Genomic DNA, 17,153 nt, shown 5'->3' on the forward strand with positions numbered 1-17,153 from the left:
GTCCACGTAGTCGGTGTTGGCTTTGAACCGCAGCGACTGGCCACCATCAGGTGGACCGGCTCGTCTTCGTAGGGCTCCTCCTGTAGCCTTGAGGGAACCACAGGAACATTCAGTAGCTGTTGGAGTTCTTCCTGTCAGGCTCGTGGTAGAATGGCTCTGAAGAATCTTGTACTTGTCTTATCTGGAACAATCTAACAGCCTAAACTGTTAACAGCAGTGTAAAGAAGCAAACACACAGGCATAGATTAGGACTCAAACTAGATTTATTTTAGAAAACAAATCAACTTAGAGGCATTTGTTCACACATGTGGCTGAATAGGAGGCCGTCCAATCAGATTCGAGGTCTTCACTCTGTAGGTTGTTTGCTTGGTGAGACTCTTGGACCTCCATCAGCTGACATGGATGTTTGATGGTCTTCCTCTCTAGTGCCAGATGATTCATCCATGAATTCAGCAGCTACAGACTGAAATGAAGCTCATGCTGCCGTTACTGAATTCCTGTTCCAGATCAAATGTTCAGAGCTCACCTTGAATGCAGCCGTCTGCTGTCTGATAGTTTTTCTCATTGTAGTCTTCAATAAAGTCTTTTTCCTCATGTCAGGATGTGGTGAGACTCTTTCTCAGTCTCTGCAGACGTCCCTCATTGTGCATCTCCAGAGAAGAAACAGAAAAACTGGTCACTGCTTCAGCATCACAAACGCTCTCCAGCATTGAGAGTGTTTTAGGAATTCATTCATTGTGTTGTGAACTTTGAAGGAGCAGAAACTTTACAGCTGCCAAAGATATGAGCTTCAATTCTGGATGTTTTAGTAAATGAAGTTCATCAAATGAACACTTGATTATTGCTGATAACTCTCATTAAATTACTGAAGAAATCCAACATAAAAACCTGTAAACTCTCAGGCAGCTTTTGTTAAAGTTTGTCTATAATTCTATCATCATGTTCTGGAACCAGGACTCTGCAGAAGTTCCTTCAAACAGATACTTGTGTGTTTCTATTTAAGGCCTCAGGTTTGAACGTACAGCAGAGGATTAGAAAGGAGCGATTTTAATGTTTAAATCAGTCCAGTAAATGTTGAGTGAATAAACAGTGTAAAAAGTGCAAAGCAGCTCCATTAAATCAGGAGATGTGAGACTTCCACAGCATGGATCACCATCTGCTGTGTTGATTCATAGCTGAATGTCAGAATGAACTGAGCTAGAAAAGCTGCTTTGAGCTGCAACATTACGGTCTGACAATCCAACACCATCACAGTTTTCATCTGGTTGTTTTGCTCCAACATGCTGTGAAGTTCAGTTTTTACCTGAATCAATACAGAGATTCTATTTCCAACTAAGACTGGAATAAAAATTAGAATGTTATGAGGTTATTAATGCAACTAAATCCTTTCAGATGGCAGGATTTACTTCTAAGTTCTAATTCAAGTTTCAGTTGGAGCACATTGCATTCACAAAGAAAAACAGCGAAACCTTCATAGCAACATTTAATAAACCTAAAGCTTCCCTGTTGGCTCATTGGTGGAGTTTGTTACTGAGCATCTGAACCTTAAATCCAGTGAGACGACCATCTTCAGTCGAGGCCAGTCAGAGAACTTCAAGACCTTCCATCAGCTGGACCAGATGTGGCATCATCTCCCTCTGAACATCTGGATGACAGGAGAAAAGACAGAAATTAAACACAGATCACAGAAATACAATTTATTCACTTTCATCATTTTATAAAAGTAGCATGAACTTTATTAAAACTTGACAACATCAGTAATGAAAGTAAATGTTTTTCATCTCATGTTGAAGCTAAATTTAGTCAATCTTAATGATAGTTTATCCTGAGAGGAGTGAGAATGGAGCTTTTCTTTCCTTTTTAGAATATTCCCTCATAATATTCTGTTTATTATTGGCTTTAGAAGCATTTTTCTTTACTTATTTATTTTTAGATACCTCAGACTGATGCACTTTGCTGGTTTGCAGATAATTTCATGTACAATGAAAGACAGAAATGTCTGGAAGCCAGTGGCCACCACTTTAAGCACCTCTTGTAATTGTAGAGGCCAAAGATAACTTTTATAAATCTCGTGATGTCTGAATAAATTTGGTATTGAAATATTTATGCAAGTTTTTCTTTTCCTGATGTGTGTAAACATTATTTTGGCTGACTCTGTATAATGGGTTTCTGACAGGTCACCAGGCAACATCTTTTTATAATAATGACAAACATACCTGCATTCTACAGGAGTGATTTTCCTCATGTGCAGGTAAAGATGTGTGAGGAGCTTAGAGATGATAGGAGCAGGAGTCATCCTCACTAATTCAGCTTCCACCTAGAAACAGAAAGACCACAAACAAACACACTGATATACTCTCAAATGTTCAACCTCACAGCCTCAAAATATCTGTTTAGGAAGTGTTGTGTTTCTAAATTCTGCTGAAAGCATTGACAGACATTCTCTTACAAGGTTGTGTAAAAAGCAGCCTGTCCTCTGAGCTACTGAGAAATCTTCCTGAACAAAGTTTCTACGTGTCAATCAGCTCAACAAAAACTAAAGCCTCAGTCAGAGGTAACAGGTATCGCAAATTATAAAGAACTTTCTGCTTTAACCTCACATAAAAAGGGAAGTTTAACTCTTCAGGTGACTGAAAATGAACGGCTTGTGCAGTTCTAGATCCAAAAGTAGGATGTTTCATCTCATGTTTTACTACAAATACATGCAATAATAAATAAATACAATGGCTGAATGTTAGTTTATTCACTATTAATTAGTGATGTTACGAGATGTGCCGAGGCTTCGAAGCGTGTGTCGAGTAATGGAGGGGGCGTGTCCACGAAACGCGTATCGAGGCTTGCTTCATTTAGGGGAGGAGCCAAAATGATGATGTTCGAAGCCTCGCAAGCCGGTCGTACCGCGTGACTGGTTCAGGAAGTGGTTCGCAGGTTTGACGTGCAATTCAAAATATAAAGTGTAGCGAAACGCAATGGATTCCCCGTTCACATTTGTTGGATTTTTACCTGCTGTATCTTTGCATTCAAACGTTTTGAGACTTTTTTTTTTTTTTTTTTTTTTTTTTTTTTAAATAGAACCAGCCAGAAAGAGAAGATTCTCCCCTGCCTGGCAACACTTTGACCTGATTTCTCCTAATAAAGTATAGTAGGCACATAACAAGTGAAGTGTAATATGAATAACTGTGACAACACCACACCGCTTGTTCTAATTTTTTTTTCTGGTATTTTAAAAGGTGAAGTGTCTGTTGTGTTCCAAGGAGCGAGAGAAATATTGTCCAAAAAAAGAAGCTGCCTGGATCCCAGCACTGTGGAAAAATTGATATTTTTGAATAAAAACAAATAAAATGTTGTCCCTACTTTTGTTTTACAGGTTGTCACTGGTACCACATGCAGTCACAAAACAACAAGTAGCAAAAGCACAATAAATTTCATTTATATAGCCCTTATTACAATTAAAAGTATCTAAGCACTTTACAGAAAGCCAGAACCTGACATCAATCAAGCAATCAAGCTACAAATCTCAAATCTCTCCCCAATTTGTTTCCATTTCCCCCTCTGTCTCTGCCATCAGGAAAAGCAGACACTATATTAAGTATATTACTTGTTTATTGGCATTATCATTTAAGCACAATTCAAAGCTTCACATAGCAAAGCTAGTGTGTCATTATAGGCACTCTGCCTGTTTTACTTTTATTTGTCCAGTTGATGGCGCAGTAGAGCAAATGAAGCACCATGAAGCTTCGAACCATGAGTGAACCAATTGGATGGAAAGCCTCAGTGCTTCATGAAGCTTCATCTCGCCATCACTACTATTAATGTCATTTTATATACTGGATTGAACTTGAGCAGTGGAAGAGAGAAGGAATTTAATAAAATTATGGAGATTCAGAGAGGTGATGTTGCGCAATGTTAAGTTAAGGGCGGTTTAATTCAAACCAGCTGAATGTTAAACTTCAGTGCAGCTGAACGGGTTTCAGTTAACCTTAAAGTAAAATAACTTTTTTAAAAGCTAAAATACACAGCAGAGAAATACAGGTTGAGAAGTTCATTCTACTAATGACGGACAGCTGAGGCAGCAACTAACACAGGTGTTCAGCGGTAAGTTAGCCACCTGTGTTTATTAGCCCGCTAGCTAACTTAGCCGCTTAGCTAGCTAACGCGTCCGGACCAACTGCTCAAACACGACAAAACACAACTCTTCACAAGCCGCTGACTTAACGTACAACAAAATAACGCTACTGGTTAGAAGTATTTATCTTCTTACCGTGTTTTACTCCAAAAACAAGGTCAACAGCAGCCAGAGATGCTACCAGACGTGCCGACCATAGATATACATAGACTAGATACGCTAGCGCGCTGTCTTCTATATTATCTATGGTCTGACCAATCACTGCTCTCTGGCTCTCAGTCAGTCTGACCAATCACTGCTCTCTGGCTCCGCCCTCTGAGAATCTTGTTGTCGTTTGGCTCCACACTTGCTGATGACCACTTCCGGTCTCAGAAAATAAAAAAACGGACCTTTTTTCGTTTCTGTCTCTTACTGATTTTATTTTTTTGTTCTAAATATAAAATGAAAATCAAAGCATTTTTAAAATTTCCTGTATCCATTTTTGATCATGAAAAGGAAAAACGCCTTGTATTTCAATTTTAATTTTTGCATTTTAAAACGAAAATCAAATAACCACTCGTTTTTTGTTTTTCAATACCCGTTTCAGAACGGAAAATCCAATTGCCAGATAAATACACGGACCGTTTCTGGAGGCAATGAGGCAGAGGATATGTTATTTCACTAAAACTATGTACGTGCATTTTCACATAATTCTGTATAATTGCAGAATAAATACAATGACAATAATAATTAGAACAATTTGAATTGTGATTTTCTCAACCTCTCATTTAAAGATATCAGTACTTGTTTATAACATTTGTAAATATAGACAAATTAAATATAATATGCATAAATATAAACTTTTATAACTTTGCTGTCTTGCGCGAAGTGGACAGTGAAACTAAATAAATCACAAATACATTTAAATACATGATTTCTGTGTCATTTAGGTTTTTTGGGGTTTTTTTTGTTTACTTTATTATTAAGACTACAAATAATAAAGGGCAGATTATGAATTAGCGCCATGGAGCAAATCCGTGGCTATACAATATATGTCTTGAAAAGGTATGAAATTTAAAAACACTGGTGGCCACATCAGTGTTTGAACCACTGACCTACTAATCAGCAATCCACTGACTTAACCATTGCACCACTGTTTCCATGTTACACTCTCAATGAATATGGGTTGCTACAATTCAGCCAGTTATATTGTAAGGTGTGTCTTTGTATGGTGCTTCAAATTCGTGCTCCATTTGCCCCCTTTTAACTTTGAGCACCTGCCCATCCAAAGGTCTCTGCTCACATGGGTGATCGCACTTCATTGTGAAGAATGATGCATGTGCAGAGTTTGACAAGGCTGTTGTAGCATTTATCTACTGAGATGGAAAAATTCCTCTATGCTCATCTTACATGTGAATGTAGCTCGTGAAAGGTATGAGCAGAATATTGTGGTGACAAAACCATTTTTGGTGGTCAGTTGGGAGTGAATCAGTGTGATCCAGAAACCAGAAACCTTTATTGCACACACTGTGGACTTTACTGTAAAGTCGAGACATCTTGTGTCTAGAAATGAACAGTATTTGCATTAGTAGTAGTAGTAGTAGTAGAACAATTATCTTAGCTTTGACCACATGAGGACTGACATTCTGCCTGATAGACATTTCTGTACTGTTTTTGAAAATCCATAAAGCTAAGAGGCAATATATCATGTTATTGGCTTTGAATAATTGTCAGTATAAATGTTTGTGTGTGTGCGCTACTTAATTTGTTAATGCAGCGACTGATTGTGACCAGGAGCAGTTTTAGTTGGAAGGATGAACAGCACTTCAAATTGTTCAGATAACCAACATTTCAGGGATTATCATAAATGCTGTCAGAGTTGTATGGCCAGCGTTTTAATCCAAGCAAACAGTGTCGCACTATAAATAGTCATCCAGCTGGGTGACACTATCATTGCAACCAGGAAGATGGAGGCACCTGAAGTGTTTTCTTCTCTGACAAACACGTCAACGGTCCGAGTGTCCTGGGCTGCATCTGGATCTTATCTCCATGACAACACCGTCAAGCAAACATGCTGATAAACAGTCAATTAATTATGATAAAATTCCTCCTCAATACACTCTGACTCAGCAGTCTTACGACACTCAGGGTTTCTGGGTCTGAGACTCTCGAGCTGAAGAATTTTATCTTCGCTGGAGGGTTAATTATAGAAAATGAGAAAGTAGGGCTGCTCTGGTGTTATGTGATCGTGTTGCTGTTATTTTGTTGTGACAGCTTCTGAGGGGTCAGGAGGCCTACTGGGAAACGCTGGGCCTCCTGACAAACGCAACACAGGCTCCTTCAACCACAGAGATAAATCACATAAATGTTTTCAGAATGTGATGATAGGCTGAGACTGTTTACACTTAAATAGAAAATGTGATTTATAAATGTCTCCTCCTCCATGTTTGATTTGAAGAAGAAATATGTATACAGCCTATATACATACATACATACATACACACATATAGATAGATAGATAGATAGATAGATAGATAGACAGACAGACAGACAGACAGACAGACAGACAGATAGGTTTACACTACCATTCAGAAGTTTGGGGTCACTTAGAAATGCCCTTATTTTTGAAAGAAAAGCATTTTTTTTCAATGAAGATAACATTATATTAATCAGAAATACAGTCTAGACATTGTTAATGTGTTAATGAATCTGGAAACAGCTGATTTATAATGGAATATCTCCATAGGGGTACAGAGGAACATTTCCAGCAACCATCACTCCTGTGTTCTAATGCTACATTGTGTTAGCTAATGGTGTTGAAAGGCTAGTTGATGATTAGAAAACCCTTGTGCAGTTATGTTAGCACATGAATAAAAATGTGAGTTTTCATGGAAAATGTGAAATTGCCTGGGTGACCCCAAACTTTTGAACAGCAGTTTATGTATATATATATTCATTTTAAATCCTGTTTTGCATGACTGTGTATCTTACTGACTGTATTTCATGTTTAATGGTAAAGCATTTTGTAATGCTGGCTTCATAAGTTCTAACTTTATCATTATTAAATGTTGTTTCAGTAGCAGCAAACACCTCAGATGTTGGTTCACAGAGTTTCACAATGAAACCTTGTGTACGGCCTACTATCGGTACATTTCTTCCCCTGTGAGTCACCAGTCCTGCAGTACCTGCTGATTTAAAGCAGCTGTATATGTGAGGCAGGTTGGTCCCTGCTGGATCCTCAGACTTACTCCAAGTTTGCTGCTGCTGCTGCTGCTGCTGCCGCCAGGAGACCTGCTGTAAGGCAGCCCAGCTCAAGACTGCAGAGAATATAAATAGCTCTAGTCCTTCTCACAGGCACCACCCACCACATTACCCATGTGACAGAACAGCAGCACAGAGCAAAACATCTCAGCACCACTGCACACTGCTCTACATTTTAATCAGTCCAGAGGTAACCTGCTCGCTGCTGACTGGAGTGATACTGAGTCACTGAGGGAGCAGCAGAACAACTGGGACTGATGGAGGCTCTTCTAGTGAAGATCAGGGGCTCATTGTTCTAAAATGTTTTGGTCTGTAGTGTTGCACCAACACATTTACTCCAACACTAGTGTCAGATGAGTGTTGGACTATTTTGGCTTCCGTAAGTTGGCAAAAACACTCGATAGCTCCGTTTTCCCTTTGTAACAATGATGTGAAGTTAAAGGGCTTTTTTTGAAACTACACTTACACTGATGTGCTTCACTCATTATTGAAACTTTCTGCAGAAAGTGAAACGCTCTTCACTCAAAGTATCCATCATAAAATCAGTTTATTGAACATTTCATCAACATAATGTACTTAAAAGCACATTATAGAACTCCAAAGTGACAAAATACAATGAAATGCTATCATATAGTTTCAGTTTAAAAAAAAACAACTAAATCTACTGAAAGGTAACATTGCCAGCTGTAAAAAGAAACAGAACCTCATGATTTATGTTTCTGTTAATGAATTCAAACTTGGTTTACTTAACTCTTTAATGATGGTTCATTCATGCTATTCATGCGAACAAAACAAGTACATCTCATGGAAACCTGTTTTCTTGACATATCTCTTTCATACATTGTCTAAAGATAAAGGTGAACACTATCACAGGGAAAGCTTGTTTCTCAGTCGTTTATTAAACAATAATATCAACAGATGTCAGTGTTTTATGAAACAAGTGACTTCCAAAGCTAGTATTGCCCCCTTTAGGTGAAATAACTTCTCTGTCTCAGCCGTTGTTTGGTGGATGTTAATGTGTTTGCTTCTGGTTCAACTTCAACTTTTGGACGGATGACGTCACGTTATCTTGAGGCAGGATTAATAGTTGAATCAAAGACTGCAAGCTGCTGGGTTAATGTGGGAGCAGAGCAGCTCCAAAACCAGAACATTTCAACCAACGTGCTGCTTCCTCACAGGTTTTATGAGATTCTTCTGCTGATTGTTGCGTTTAATCCTTACCGAACTTTTCTGCTGTTACTGTGGACAAACAGATGTCTTTATTTCATCTGTCCAGAGCACATTATCCCAAAAGTCATGCCACGCCTCCTGAGCAGGTCAGATTTGTGCAATCTTCTCCTGATTGTAGATGCAACACTTTGATGGCTGCTGTTGCGTCGTTTCATGCAGATCCTGTGATGAAATCTTGTGGTTTATGGAGACTTCTTTTTGCATCAAACAGTCTTCACTCTAGGGCTGAATGTGTTAAGGTGGAAAGTCCTGGACAAACCTTGTTAAATCATTGTCACTTGTAGATGAGTTTTCTTACAGTTGAATGATTTATTTCAAATAATGTGGAGGTCTTTTAAATTCCTTGCAAAACGTACAGGTGCTCGTTAGAGTGCTAAAGATCTTGGGATGATGACCTCACACACTTGAATATCAAACAGAACAGCAGAGCCTCGATGTCAGAAGTTTAAATAACATAGATTCCTCCTTAAGGTCACCACTTGAGGAGCTTCTAATCACTAGCATCTTATCTGGAACCTCTAATTCTAATTTCATGGTTTTAAAGCGGTGATATGTAGACTTTTTCCCATGCGGCTCATCTGTTTTTCCTTTTTACTTACATTGTGGCTACAAAATTTTGACGTTATTCCTCACTTGTTTGAATTTATCACATTTATTTGTAGGCACTGCTTCATTGAGAATCAAATATTTGCTTGCTCAAATATGTTGAAAACATCAAGTTTCCATGGGAGTCATTTGTTTTTTGACATGACTGTATGTATGAGACACATGAACCTTTCACAGCCAACCTGAGCACAATAAATCATGCTTATGGATGGAAGAGTCACTTCTTTGACTGGTGGGAGTGTGCAAAATCTACAAAATGTAGTGCATCACATGAACTTCATGATTTGTTGGAGTCCCTGCCATGCAATCCAGAATACTTTAATTACCATTTATTTTCTTTCACCACATTTGAGTCATCCTCAGGGATCATGTGTTGCTTTTTTCACCCTGTTGTTGTTGTTGTTCAGCACTTCACAGTTTACAGGATTTACCAAATTGCTCAAGGATTACTGCTGTTTTGGGCTGCAGTCCTGCAGGTTTATGGTCTGCTGACAGTAAAAGAGGAACACCTGGTCTGTCTGTACCTGACAGCAGGTGTGTCTCATTAACTGCCACCGAGGGAGTGCATTTCTGCAGGACACCTGTGCACATTAAAGTGATATGAATGGATGAACAGTGTTGAATTAAACGCTGAAAACACCTCTCATTTACTGAGTTTTGCTTGTTTACAGCCTGCTGTTCATGCCTAAGAATACTAAGAGCTTAATTTTGAAGCTGAACATGCCCCAGTGCTTAGACAGAAAGATGCAAAGCAGGGAAATATGAGACAACATCATCAGGGGTTAATATTAACTTGCTGCCATTAGCTTTTCTGTGTTAGTGTCTCAGTGGGATTCTGTTGTGTCGCAGTTACGAGGAAATAAGACTCTTATCAGAAGATGTGTTCGATCCTGGTGCACACTTTAGCCCAGATTAGGGATTTCTGTAATCTCAGCACAGTGGTTTTAGATTACGCTGATTCATTTACTCTCAAGTCCTGCAGTGCTTCTGCCTTATCAGTGTGTGGGGGATGTTCAGAGTGCAGTAATTTACTCCCAGTAAAGGAGCAGGTAGGAAGAGACTTTGGTCAAAGTTCATCTTTTTGTGTCTTCTTTGATCATTTTTTATTCTAAGCTGAATGCCAACAAAGCACTTTAAAGTGCATGAGTCAATCCTTTTACTGGAAAACAATCTACACACTCCCTCTACCCCCAAAAAATCAATTAGGTGCATTAGGATTTTAGCTGTGCTCTGATGTACATGTGGGGTTATTGCCTCTGTAAAATGTTATTGAGCCGACACACAACCTACTTTTCATCCACTCCCTCTCTCTCATACACACATATGCATCCTTTTGTTAGCATTAATGTCATCCTTTTACATGTTCTCTCCTCTGCAAGAGCTGTTATTCACTCACTTCTTGGAAATCCTGGAGTTTTTTCTCCACCCAGTGTTGCATTAGCAGGTAAAAGGATTAATAGAACAATGACTGAAGCAATTTATTAATCAGCGACTGTTATGTAATATTGGCTTTTCCAAGAATAATACATTAAACAGCGGGTGAAAGTGCATTCTCTCTCAGCTGAATGATCTGAAAATAACCCATCACATTTCATAATTACTGTTGCTGCTGCTGCTTTGTATGAGAGTAAATGAAAAACCACAGCCAAGCTTCAGTCTGTATTAATGAGTTGAAATATTTATTTTAAAAACTGAAAAAATAAAAACAAACCCACCAACATAGTTTTAGTATATCATACAAAGACATATTTCAATGTTGCTATGTGAGTATTTGTTTCTCTTTGACTACAGTGTGAGGCAGTTTGAAAGGCTGGCTGAGCTGGTAGGACTACAGACACGAACCCGAGAGAGAGAGAGAGCGAAGACACGTAAGAGAGGTTAATAAAGAATACTGGGCAAAAATAAACGAAGCATCACTCAAAGTGCGTTCAATTCAGCTTTCAAGACACTTGAAATACCAGAAAAAGTAGATTTTTCCTCCTTTAATGGCATTTTTTTTGTTGCTTTATGTTTGAATTTCGACTAAAATCAGCCACCAGTTTGCAAAGATGTGGAAGAACTGACCGAAAACAGCTAAAAAATTTTTTTTAAAAATCATTAAATACAAAAATCTGGAGTCAATAGCACTGCAAATAATACTTGCTGTTTGCAGGTGGTGTCAAAAGGGACATTTTAAAAAGTATATTAACCGTCTTCCTCCGGGTGGTTTGAATTATTGGCAAATACTATTTGACCAGTGTCTGTTAAATACCCAGTGTCACAACTTTTTATACACAGCTGAAGCAAAGCGTCAGAAGTAAGTATGTTAAGACACAGAGAGAGACGAAGTCAGAGAATCACCATCAAATGGAAAGAAGGTTTTGGGTTGGAAAAAAAAGAAATGCCTGCTCATCTTGTGGTTTACACAAAGGCGTGGGTCAGTCTTTAATCACACAGTCCACTGGCACCAAGCTGAATATCAGTTCATCAGTCTCAGCAGGAAATTCAGTTAAATAACAACCTCTTATTGAAAGTAAAACAAAACATAATGACTTATATTAGTTTTATGTGGCATTCATGTGCACCATTTTGTATCCCTAATTCAATTCAACTGAATCCTTTACTTGGAGAGATGCAAAAACGGATGCTTTTTCTGATCCAAACAAAGCAAAAGATTATTTTCCAAAACAGAAAGCTTGTAGTTTTCATACACAGCTACTTGGTCTTGAGGAAGCTAACAAAAAAACACTGCAGTCTGTGTACTTCAGAGTCCACCGTGGTCCTGGGAAACGCAGGCTGTTAGCTTGAGAAGGGTTCCATGAACTGCAGTGTGAAGAGGCAGGATCAGGAGACAAATCTTCCTCAATAAAGGTTTGTGCAGTGGAATGGCCTCGAGTTCAAGTTTGATTTCAGGATGTCAAACTTTTTTTTTTTTTTTTTGGATTTACATTTGCTTCTCCTGCAGATTTATCTGACTAAGCAGGTGGCCCCGGCTCCTGAAACACCCTAAAAGGATTACCGCCCTCACCGGGAGCACAGCCGTCCTGCTGGCACATTTGTTCCTCCTCAGACACTCGCTGTCTGTCAGAAAACAACACTGTTAGCAGTTTGTTACAAGACTGGATCCCAGCTGCACCTACTACTGCTGCTCGACTGAAACAAATGCATCGATAAACTTTATTAAACAGCTTTGTAAGGAAGCTGCTGAACAGAAAAGGTAGCAGAATGAGTTGTAGCCTTTCCTCTATATAAAAAACAGGGACTACGCTGTTCCATAATTTAACCATTTAAAGGGGAAATCAGCAAAAATTCTTAGTGTTTTTCAGCAGCTCGTCGAATCTCCCTGTGAAGCACCTCTGACCTCTGACGATGTAGCATGAGGTAGTCGGCAGTCTTTAAGTTTCCAGGGAGAAGAAGACTGTTGTTGTTTGTGCTACTTTCCTGTTCTGTTCTGCTCCGCAACAATCTGGAGTCGCCTTAAGAGTTTCCACGCAGGCGTCTGTTAGAATAAAAGGAAGAGCAAAAAAAAAACAAAAACAAAAAAAGGAAGGGGTTGCTTAAGTTAACAGTCACGGTCGTTACAATGGTGAGGAGGTGAAAGGCAGAAAGTCCAGTGAACCAGCCAGTAAAGCGGTAGGTACGGACTTAATAAGGTGAAAACTCACAGTGAGAAAAAGAATAGGAAGAAACTAGGGAGGAAGAGGAGCGTCTGACTGCACTGACACACAAAGAGCAGCTCCCACAGCTTTAAAAGCTCACGACGTCAAACAAACAAACAAACAAACAAAAAAAAACGTTTTAAAGGAGGAGCATGCATGCCATCTATGTTACACAGAGACATGGAGCTGGGGCAGGGATAGTCTCTGATCTCCACTCCAGCTGCTGCTGAGAGTTTGGCCCTCGTGTAAAGCATCCTGGGATGAACTTGTGCTCGTTGATAAAAAAGAAAAAAAAAAAATCAGGGAAAGAAAGACAATAAATACTCAGCATGGATAGACTTCATCGCTGCTTTTCCCCCCGACACAGGAGAAGCAGGGGGGAGACGTGAGGCTGTGAAGATGGGCTGCAGCTTTTCTTTCACCCTTAAAATCCCTCAGTTTGTCCCTCAGATGCCCCCCCGACGCTGAGCCCTTGGCGCTGTCCTTTAATGGAAGCTTCCGAAGCAGGTTTAGAAAAGAAGCACCTTTTCATTTGGCTTAGGTAACAAACAAACAAACAAAAAGAAAAAAAAACAAGGGAGAAAGAGACTGAAAAGTGTGTCTATAAATAGAAAGAGGCAGACGGAAGTCGGTCTTCTGGTAGAGGAGGTGGACGACGGGGCGGCAGGTCTCAGCCTGTCCCTATGGGGGAGGAGGAGGAGGAGGAGACAGATTTTAGACATTTCGCTGCCATATTTTCAGATATATTGATTGCAATGTGATTGTGCTTCTTCGTGCTCACCCTCCTCTTCCTCGCCCCAGCCCTCTGCTACACCTGCCAGCTCGTAATGCTTCTTCCTCAGCTCGCCGAGACGCTCTCGCTCCTTCTGTAGACGAGTCTCCAGCTCCAGAACCAGAACCTGAGCAGACAGACGCATTCAGAGCACAAAGACACAGACTGTCACCGTCCCGTAGCCTCTAATTTCCACTTAAAAATCATGGAAAACAGAATTGTCAACTTGTCAGATCAAAACAGAACAAACTTGAGAATAAAGCAGCTGTAATCAATAACGTGCTTCATTTAACCCTCTAAAGCCCAAAGCCCACGAGCAGGATTGAAAGCGTTATTAAAAAAACACACAAAAATTTTAAAAATTATTAGAGTTCTGAGCTCTACAAGTAGAAAGAACTGTCTGATTTTTAATTTTCCAAATGTTTTTAAACTTATCGTGTGTGAATTCCGTTGGTAGAATAAACTAAATCTGAGCCTAATATCAACATATTTCATCAAGATAACTTTATTCTACATGTCTCATTTAGAAATTAACCAAAAATAAATCGTCTGCTTTAACTAATCTCTGTGAAAAACTAAAAATCCTGCACTCCTCAGTGCAACTATGAAGCTATAAGTGACATAACTGCCACAGAGTCACGTGACAAAAATTGGGAGAGTTTTCAGCTGAACTGCAGGCTGTGTTTGCACAGAGCAGATAGGGGACAAATATGAAAACAAATTTAAAATGTAAATAGTAAAAATAATTACAGTATGTGGAGCAAATATTTTTTCTACTATTGGGACCACCTGTGGGCTCTTGAAAAAATATTGTACATAGTAATTCCGGGTTTTTCAAGATAAAATAAACAATCAAAGAAATTTATCTTTCATTTCCTCTTTTTTCTTCAATGATTTATTGCATTATTACTGTGTTGTGCTGCTCAAAAGACATTTTGAGTTCTCTAAGTTCTCAAGTTCTTTCAGGAGTAAAAAATGCTCAGAAACCGACTGGGGTTTAGAGGGTTAAAGCAGTATACAGTAATAAATGTCAAGTACGAGCCACTCTACAATCTACTCTGGTCTTTTTGTGGGAATCATATAGATATTTATCCATTTTTTCATCATTTATCATGTTTTAAACTATCTAGTATTCCAGCTACCTGTCACAAAATGCTACTTTTCATATACTACATTTTTTTTCTCTTTCCCTAAACACATAAAAAACACAAAAGGTCGCCTATACTGGTAAGTAAACTTGTTGCTGTTTATACATTTTTATTAATTTTTCTTGTGTCTTTTGTAACTCAGTTAAAAATGTTATTTTCAAAGGTTTGATTTGGGCTAAAAATACACTGACTGATGTTCCAATAGGAGCCCTCTGTGCATTTACAACAATGAAGCATGTGTGTGAGAGAAGGTCCAGACTGTTTTTCTTTCAGTGTGGGTGAAGCTGAGCCACAACACAGAGGAAAGTGTTCACATGAGTTTGAAGTTGGGTTTCTCACAGGGTGAAAAACAATGTACCTTCAGAGTCTAAGATGGGGTTTTAACAATCAATGCATAACTGAACCATTCATGCCTAAAATAAGATTTTCTATGTTATGGGCCAAAGGGGAGAGGCTGTTTTTCTTCCAAGTCCAATAAAAAGTACTTTGTGGGAACATTTCTTGTAACAGTAACTTCTTGATTTCATTAAAAACACACATTTTAAGACTCACAGCTCAACTATGTACACGCAGTGTTTGGGTTGGTACTCAAACACAGTAATAGATTACATGTTACTGATCAGTAACTACAAAGCGATCACTAGCTTTAGGATCAGTCATGCCTATATTATCGAGTTACAATTGTAATGTGATTACAGAAATATGTGACATCTCAGTGTGTTACCTCCAAAACTGGTGGCTGCTTGAGTTTATCATTTTTGCTTTTGTTTACCTGCGCATCCATCTCCTGTCGTTTGATCTGAGTCAGAGTCATGCTGGAGAAATCCATCGTATCTGGAAACACAGGCAAAGAAGAACAAATTAAAGTCAAACATCCATCCATCCATCCATTATCTATACACCGCTTAATCCTCACTAGGGTCGCGGGGGGGGGGGGGGGGGGGGGGGGGGGGGGGGGGGGGGGGGGGGGGGGGTGCTGGAGCCTATCCCAGCTGACTCAGGTGAAGGCAGGGGACACCCTGGACAGGTCACCAGTCTGTCGCAGGGCCACATACAAAGACAAACAAGCACTCTCACATTCACACCTACGGGCAATTTAGAATGATCAATTAACCTCAGCATATTTTTGGACTGTGGGAGGAAGCCGGAGTACCCGGAGAGAACCCACACATGCACAGGGAGAACATGCAAACTCCATGCAGAAAGATCCTGGGAAAGCCGGGACGTGAACCAGGGACCTTCTTGCTGCAAGGCGAAAGTGCTAACCACTACGCCACTGTGCAGCCCCTTAAAGTCAAACAAAGAATTATTAAATTTGGAACTGAAACACTTCACAAGACAATCAAAACATCAAAGTTGTGAATTTAACCCTCTGAATCCAAAGCAGTTTCTGGGTATTTTTGTTCTCTGGTCACATTTTTACACACTGTGGACTCATTTTTCTCTGGATTATAGTCCTGCATTTCAATGAAAACATCATAACTGTGACTGGAAGCGGACAGAAGACACAATTATGCTCCCATGAATCATTAAAAAAAACACAGTTTAATTTTTTTGATGATTTATTTTACAATAATTGAATTCAACATGTACATTGTGTCCACAGCTGCTATCAGTGTTGGGGAAAAGTGACAACTCTTCATACAAGAGACAGATTTACTACTTGTATTTTATTCTTTCTTCTATTCTGGTCTCCTTTCTCCTCTCTTTAAACACAGCCTGTGGTTCAGCAGAAAATCCCTGATTTTTCAATGTGACTTTTGTTTGCAGCTGAGCCTTTAAGGACTTCACAGTTGCACCACAGATTTCTGTTGTTTTTTACAGAAACTGTGAAGTATAAATAGTTGATTTTTGGTAAATGTTTAAATGACACATTTGCAGAAAAATTATGTTGATTAAATGTCATGATGTTAAGCTTAAGTTTGATTAAATTTCATCAATTATTAGCTGAAGTTAATAATCCAGCAATTCTTTCTATTGAAATACAGTTTCTGGCTCTGATAAGTTCTGTAAGACAGGTTCAGGGGTTCAGAAGGTTGCAGTCATAAAAGATGTGAAAATCAAAAGAAACAGCGAGCCAAGCGGCTATAAATGAACCATGTGGACAATGCGATGCTCTCACCTGTCTCTTCAATCTGGGACTTGCCAGACTTGGTGGAGGCCACGACAGCTGCGGTGGCTTGTGTGACGCCCCGGGAGGCCTGCTGCAGCCGCTGCAAGTTACTGCTGTCTTTGTCTGCTTTTACCTGAATAGACAGAGCCGCAAAATCACAAGAAACACTGATTATAACTCTGTTCCTTTTTAGCCATTTTCTTTGATAAAACTCAATTATGCAGACATCTGCTTTACCATCACAAATCCATGATCTTCTCAGTAAAAAGCCAGACTCAAC

General features: G+C 39.3%; 1 protein-coding gene and 2 long non-coding RNA genes across 5 annotated transcripts in view; all 3 read right to left on the minus strand.

Moving 5' to 3' along the window:
* Positions 1-241: 241 nt before the first annotated feature.
* Positions 242-1,070, minus strand: LOC129349294 (uncharacterized). The gene is made up of 2 exons (XR_008602245.1): positions 527-1,070; positions 242-463 (listed from the first exon to the last, which is right to left on the minus strand). It is a non-coding gene; the product is annotated as an uncharacterized LOC129349294 (long non-coding RNA).
* Positions 1,071-1,083: 13 nt separating this feature from the next.
* LOC129349295 (uncharacterized) lies at positions 1,084-4,490 on the minus strand. Its single transcript, XR_008602246.1, has 3 exons — positions 4,262-4,490; positions 2,217-2,317; positions 1,084-1,645 (listed from the first exon to the last, which is right to left on the minus strand). It is a non-coding gene; the product is annotated as an uncharacterized LOC129349295 (long non-coding RNA).
* Positions 4,491-10,858: 6,368 nt separating this feature from the next.
* The window catches only part of hip1 (huntingtin interacting protein 1), a 65,853-nt gene continuing 59,558 nt past the window's right edge, over positions 10,859-17,153 (minus strand). For all 3 annotated transcript variants that reach the window (XM_055012119.1, XM_055012121.1, XM_055012120.1), the window contains 4 exons: positions 16,883-17,006; positions 15,533-15,594; positions 13,622-13,739; positions 10,859-13,521 (listed from right to left, as the gene is read on the minus strand). In XM_055012119.1, the coding sequence (XP_054868094.1) occupies positions 13,511-13,521; positions 13,622-13,739; positions 15,533-15,594; positions 16,883-17,006 (315 nt within the window). In that variant the 3' untranslated portion in view covers positions 10,859-13,510. The remainder of the gene's footprint in view (positions 13,522-13,621; positions 13,740-15,532; positions 15,595-16,882; positions 17,007-17,153) is intronic.

This window comes from Amphiprion ocellaris, chromosome 7 (genome assembly GCF_022539595.1).
Source record: "Amphiprion ocellaris isolate individual 3 ecotype Okinawa chromosome 7, ASM2253959v1, whole genome shotgun sequence".
Classification (NCBI taxonomy): domain Eukaryota; kingdom Metazoa; phylum Chordata; class Actinopteri; family Pomacentridae; genus Amphiprion; species Amphiprion ocellaris.